We start from the raw sequence: 6,970 nt of genomic DNA, 5'->3' as shown, positions 1-6,970 counted from the left end.
GTAACCACCCTGAGCTGGGTCTCCATTTCCCCCCCTCTGCGGCATGGTCCTTTGCACAGGAGTCAGCCACTGACCGCAAGATCTATTCTTCAAATCCTTTGCCTCCACAGACCTCAGGGCTTGTTCTAGGTGGAAGGAGGAAGAGATGGTCGTGCTATTCCAGGACCCTCTAAGTAAGAAGTATTGGAGGGAAGCACAGAGGAAATCCATGGAGACTTCGCCATGGAGGAGGGACGATTCTTCATAGGAAACTCAGAATGTTAGAGTTAAGACTCAGGGCATCGCTTCTTTTTTTAATTTATTTTTGGCTGCGATGGGTCTTAGTTGCGGCACGTGGGATCTTCGTTGTGGTGCATGGGCTTCTCTCTAGTTGTGGCGTGCGGGTTTTCTCTTCTCTAGTTGTGGTGTGCAGGCTCCAGGGCGCGTGGGCTCTCCAGCTGAGGCGCACAAGCTCAGTAGTTGTGGCGCGTGGGCTTAGTTGCCCTGTGGCATGTGGGATCTTAGTTACCTGACCAGGGATCGAACCCACGTCCTCTGCATTGGAAGGCAGATTCTTTACCACTGGACCACCAGTGAAGTCCCCAGGGCATTTCTTTTATTAATCAGTGTCTGTATATATGCGACGAGAATTGCACTATATAAGGTATTTGAGAAACCTTTCAACATTGACTCTAGAGATAAGCAAGTGCTATTTTCCCAACAAAGTTACATTTCCATACTTTAAATTTACCAATTAGAGTCTTGACAGCAATCGTCAGGGTGGATTGTCGGTGTATGTGCCACAATGCTTTCCAGAACCACTGTGCTAACTACCAAGTGGCAGAGCGATGACTGTGAACATTCTTAAGTAAGTCGTATTTATTGCAGATTTGTCTGGTTTACCTCGCTAAACGCCGCCAGCCTCTTGGTGCAGTACTACTGGTTGCCGCACGGGGACAGCACAGGATCAAGAAGAAGAAGGCAGGCTACTCACCAAGCAGAGCTCCTCTCTACTGAGAATCACGCTCACTGGCAAGACGTCGCTGAGGGGTGGGGTAGAAGCTCCGTGACAGCAATGAGTTGGGGGTCTTTGGATTCGTTTTAAAACAATGTTGGAGCAGAGACAAGTTAGAAGCACATCAAGCATCAGTGAAATCAGTATGAAAAGCATCTTGAGAAGGTAATTAATCACAGACTTGGTCTAGATCTCTAACTGTTCCCCGCAGTAACCGCCAGCTGCATGTGGTTACTGAACTGAATTAGGATGTGCTGTGAGTTTGAAATACACACTGGACTTTACTTAGTACTAAAAAAAAAAAAAAAAAGTAAAATATCTCATTAATAATTTTTTTAAAATTTATTTATTTATCTATGCATGGCTGTGTTGGGTCTTCGTTTCTGTGCGAGGACTTTCTCTAGTTGCGGCAAGCGGGGGTCACTCCTCATCGCGGTGCGCGGGCCTCTCACTGTCGTGGCCTCTCTTGTTGCTGAGCACAGGCTCCAGACGCGCAGGCTCAGCAATTGTGGCTCACGGGCCCAGCCGCTCCGCGGCATGTGGGATCTTCCCAGACCAGGGCTCGAACCCGTGTCCCCTGCATTGGCAGGCAGATTCTCAACCACTGCGCCACCAGGGAAGCCCTCATTAATAGTTTTTACAGTGATTACATGTCATAAGGATATCATTTGGGATATTTTGGATTAAATTATGCAATTAAATTCATTTTACTAGTCTCTTTTTCCTTTTTAAAATGTGGCTACTAGAAAATTTAATATTCTATACATGGCTCTCATTATATCTCTTTTAGTACTAATTCTAAAAATATTCCATTTTTAGATGGAATTTAGATTTCCTGAATGTTTTTCTTGACTTAAGGATTACTTCAGAAAGTAATTTCTATTTGGAATGAAAATGTGTTGTAGTCTGAAATTATAATATTAAGTTGGTTACTGTGTCCCAATACACATATAATCTTTGAATCTTGTAACACTGCATAAGAAAATGTTCTTTCTTGTCTTACATTAAAGCTTCCTCCAGGGGATTTAATGGGATAAAAATCCCTTGTTTTCTCAGAAGTCTAGCCAATAAGAGGGTGAATGATCACAGTAATTATCTCTAAATGAGGAGAAGTGATCTGATAAGTGGTTTTGCCAAAAACAATGTTCATGTGATCCATTGAGGGGAGACTCCTGAAAGTGACTGCTTGTAGTACCACAGCGATTCCTGAGAGAGATTGTGCTGTCTCCTGTTTGAGGATCTTTGAACATATTGTAGATTCTCTGTGCTTTCCATATTGATTGAGGTGGAAAGAATTTAACCTGCTGTCATGTGTGGGACTGTCATATCACAGTGGTTCTCAAACTTGGCTGCACATGATAAGCCCCTAGGGAGCTTTAGAAAAATCCCAGCTGCCCAGCCCACACCCTGGACAAATTAATCTTTGGAGGATGAGACCCAGGTATTTACCATGTGCAACCAAGTTTGAAAAGACTGGGATAGTTAAGAGTGTGGGCTCTGCAGTCAGACTGCCTGGCTTCAAATCCCAGCCTGGCCACTTCCTAGCCATGTGACCCTGGGTAAGAAACTTAACCTCTACAAACACCATGGTAGAAAATGGGTGATGAAAGTAACACACCTAGTAGGACTGTCATGTGGTTTAAATAAGATAACCTATGGAAACCACTTAAAAGAAGGCAGGCATGGAGTAAGTTTATTATTAACTAACAGCTTTCTTCTTTCATATTAATTTCTCTGGAAGACATTCGCAGCCACAGTCCCCGCCTCTGACACAAATTCATCTAGTGGATTGCATATATTTTCCTATAACATTGCTTTATTCATACATAAATTCATTTTACAAGTAGTCGTGAAGCATCTACTGTACTCCGAGAGTGATAGAAGACCCAAAAGAAGTACGTGCACCTGCCTCACCCCCTTGGATTTTAATTTCCCTTGTACGTCTGTGTTTTCCCAGTCAGATCACAAGCACCGTGAGCTCTGAGACCAGGTTTCATGCCTGGCCAGCCCCAGGCCCCAGCACCCATCGCTGCCGATGGGAAACTGCAGGGCACTCTGCTGGGTACCAGGGAGCAACCCGCTTGTCCTCAATATGTATGTTTCCTCAAGTGTAAATTGAAGATAATCCATCCATGACTGTTGTGAAGATTACAGGTCTGACCACGCGCTGTGGTTACAGCTTGTCGATGTCCACTGTCAGGCCCTCAGGATGCAGTGCCCACCAGGGGGCAGCAGGTCTCGGCCGAGCGGCCGGCCGCCGTCGACGTCAGGACCAGCGCCCCGCCCCGTGACCGTGACCCTGGGCGGCGCGGGGACAGCGTACAGCTCCGCAGGCTGCCGGCGCGGCGTGAGCGCTTCAGGCCGCGCGATGGGTGCCGAGGCCTCCGGGAGCGGACCGGCGCTGCGGGAGCTGGTGCGCGAGGCCGAGATCAGCCTGCTCGAGTGCAAGGTGTGCTTTGAGCGGTTCGGCCACCGCCAGCAGCGGCGCCCGCGCAACCTGCCCTGCGGCCACGTGGTCTGCTTGGCCTGCGTGGCCGCCCTGGCGCACCCGCGGACGCTGGCCCTCGAGTGCCCCTTCTGCCGGCGAGCCTGCAGGGGCTGCGACACCAGCGACTGCCTGCCGGTGCTGCACCTCCTGGAGCTCCTGGGCTCCGCGCTGCGCCCGGCCCCAGCCGCCCCCCGCGCCGCCCCCTCCGCCCCCTCCGCCCCCGGGGTCCTCACCTGCCACCACGCCTTCGGAGGCTGGGGGACCCTGGTCAACCCCACTGGGCTGGCGCTGTGTCCTAAGACGGGGCGGGTCGTGGTGGTGCACGACGGCAGGAGGCGTGTCAAGATCTTTGACGCTGGGGGAGGATGTGCCCATCAGTTTGGAGAGAAGGGGGACGCTGCTCAGGACATTAGGTACCCACTTGACGTCACCGTCACCAACGACTGCCATGTGGTTGTCACCGACGCCGGCGACCGCTCCATCAAAGTGTTTGACTTCTTTGGCCAGATCAAGCTTGTCATCGGAGGCCAGTTCTCCTTGCCTTGGGGTGTGGAGACCACTCCTCAGAATGGGGTCATGGTAACAGATGCGGAGGCGGGGTCCCTGCACCTCCTGGAAGTCGACTTTCCAGAAGGGGTCTTCCGGAGAACTGAACGGTTGCAAACTCACCTGTGCCATCCCCGGGGGGTGGCGGTGTCCTGGCTCACCGGGGCCATTGCGGTCCTAGAGCACCCCCTGGCTGTGGGGACCGGGGCCTGCAGCACCACGGTGAAGGTGTTCAGCGCAAGTATGCAGCTCATTGGCCAGGTGGATGCCTTTGGGCTGAGCCTCTTTTTCCCCTCCAAAATAACCGCCTCCGCTGTGACCTTTGATCACCAGGGGAACGTGATTGTTGCCGATACTTCTAGTCAGGCTGTCCTATGCTTAGGAAAACCTGAGGAGTTTCCAGTACTGAAGCCCATCATCACCCACGGTCTTTCCCATCCTGTGGCACTGACCTTCACCAAGGAAAATTCTCTTCTTGTGCTGGACAGTGCAGCCCATTCTATAAAAGTCTATAAGGTTGAGTGGGGGTGATGGTGGGAGTCTTGGGGCCTGGCATCAGAAGCCCTGGAGCTGCCACTGCTGAATTGTTGAACCCTGGATAAATTACTTAATCTCATCTGTTCAACAGAGATAATTATAAGTGCCTGGTAGACTTACAAAGGTTGGGACAATTATTAAAGAATAATAATTAAATCTACGATTTATGGATTATGTACTCCCTGTGCTAAGAAGTTTGCTAATATTAGCTCCTTTAATCCTTACAATTACCCAATTTCTATTATGAATCCCATTTTAGAGATAAGAAAACTGAGACCCAGAGAGCTTAAGTGATTTACCCAAGGTCACATTTACTTACTATGACAGTCACAAATGGAACTCAGTTCTGACTCCAAAACCCCTTGCTCTTAAATAAGATAACAGATGTGGAAAAATATATGTGGGTGTATATTGTTGCTATGTGTACTCTATTTACAGGAAGCTAGTTAGATGCACAGAGAAAGGAGACTTTATAGAGTTCAAGAGAAAAAGGATTTTGTGGTGGACATCAGTTTAGTTCAACTTGCAGTTCCTTTGGTGGCTCATTAGATGGAGTTACTGTGGATCCTGAGTTACTTGAATAAGAAAAACAATTGAAATTGCTTATTCAAAAGGTCAATGCGTCTCTTAGTACCTGTATCTCCTCCGCTGTAGGTACTCAGGAAATACTACTTGGTTGGTTGAGAAAGGCTTGTGTTGACGTAAGTTCTAAACTCCTGTGGAATGCTCTACCCCTATACTCTGTGTTAGAGGGCTGGATGATATTTCTGTTCATGTTAATAAAGAGAGAAGTCACCACAATCAGTTCATGGCAGAAATGATTTTGCCTGCCTTTTTATGATCAGTGGTAACCTGAAGTACTTTTGTGATGGGGTTTTTCTCTGTCCAGTTGAAATCTGTCCCATGTGTTGCAAACACTGTGTACTCAATAAACAATTCCCTTGATCCTGAGTCAGCATTTAGCCACTGGTAAACAGTTAAATACTTCTTGAATTGAAGTATAGCCTTGACCAAGGTAATGCCTGCTTCAATGTTGCAATTGATTAAGTGAATAGGTGGAAATTCCCGGTGAAGTGGCCAGTTCTTTGTAAATTGTGTGTGTTTAGCTAGTGTAAACATTTCAGAGTTGAGGGCTGTTGGAATAGTATCAAATAACGGACACCTCAGAAGCAGCAGAAAAAATTTTTTCTCAGGGAGAAAATATTGGTTCTGAAAAGTGAGAGTTTGTTTTAGGTAATAGCTGATGCTTTATCAACAATAGGCTTCTATTTTACAAAGCATTTTAATAGATAGAATGTACATTCTAGGAATAGCCCCAAAATTATGAATAAGATTATAGTTTGTCCTAAAAGAGTGAGCTTGGCTCCCGTGCCAGTCCACAGAAGCCCATTTTGCTTCAATGCTCCCATCATGCAGTGCTAATAAGATTTCAGGCACCCTGGACCGATCACCATTTGTAAACGCATCCCAGATAGGGATTCTGGGAACAGCCCCAAGCCCTCACGCTCACCCCACCCTTAGAAATTGCCCTTGGGTCAGTGACATCACAGGTATTCTGGGTTGCGTAACAAGAAAAATTGTCTCAGGTGGAGATACGGGTTCAGACTTGGTCATTTGTGAGTAGGGCAACCGTGGATTTACCTTAAAAACGTTTTCCTTGGGAACAAGGACATTTTAATGGCCTCGGGGTCAGTTGAGCCAATCAAGGCACCTTCTCCTATTTGGAATTACCAGTGGCATCGTATTTGCCTATAGAGCTGTGCGTATGTCTTTTTCAGGCCACGTGTGGTATATGCAGCACGTGTGGAGATATCACTTGTTACCATGTGGATTACCCAACCGGAAGAATGGGGCGTGAGTTCCTAAGATGACGTGGGAGCGAATCAGAGAGGTGATAACAAGTGACCTTGTTAACAGCTGCCTCTACTTGGCAGATGAACAGGCTCGGGAGTGGGTGGGCAGAGAACGCAGCTCTGTCCAGGAATAGTGGGATGCAGGAGCAGGGTGTCCCTGGGGAGGACACAAAGCTCGCTCTTCTTGATCCCCAAGCATGCACATGCTGAAGGAACAGGTTCAGTAACCCGCAAGGCAGATGCTAAATTCACCTTCCGGGCTGTGTTCTTTATTTCTTTCTTTCTTTCTTTTTCTTTTTTTTTTCCGGGCTGTGGTCTTTAAAGCAAGCTGGTTAAAGGGCTCAAACCATGCCCCACTGAACTCCAGGTTATTAGAGGAATTGGAGAGTCTGAGGTAGGCAGGAGGAAGTAATCACAGCAGAAAGTAAACCGTTCCAAGGTGATGGAGGAGAGTTGGAATGACTCTCCAGAGACCGGAGACAAAACAACTTAACCAGGGGTAAATGGAGAAGGAGAAGGAACAGACTTTTCCTGAATGTCCCCCTCAATCAT

At 47.8% G+C, this 6,970-nt stretch overlaps 1 protein-coding gene across 1 annotated transcript; it reads left to right on the top strand.

The window, feature by feature from the left end:
* Positions 1-3,119: 3,119 nt before the first annotated feature.
* NHLRC1 (NHL repeat containing E3 ubiquitin protein ligase 1) lies at positions 3,120-4,865 on the top strand. Its single transcript, XM_061194847.1, has one exon. It carries the CDS (start codon positions 3,204-3,206, stop codon positions 4,557-4,559), a length of 1,356 nt encoding a protein of 451 aa, XP_061050830.1. The 5' UTR covers positions 3,120-3,203; the 3' UTR covers positions 4,560-4,865.
* The last annotated feature ends 2,105 nt before the right edge of the window (positions 4,866-6,970 follow it).

This window comes from Eubalaena glacialis, chromosome 7, assembly GCF_028564815.1.
Source record: "Eubalaena glacialis isolate mEubGla1 chromosome 7, mEubGla1.1.hap2.+ XY, whole genome shotgun sequence".
In the NCBI taxonomy this organism is placed as follows: domain Eukaryota; kingdom Metazoa; phylum Chordata; class Mammalia; order Artiodactyla; family Balaenidae; genus Eubalaena; species Eubalaena glacialis.
This window is presented reverse-complemented; position numbering and strand designations above follow the sequence as displayed.

Coding starts and splice junctions, on each gene's coding strand:
- NHLRC1 (XM_061194847.1), top strand. CDS start 3,204: ATGCAGTGCCCACCAGGGGGCAGCAGGTCTCGGCCGAGCGGCCGGCCG.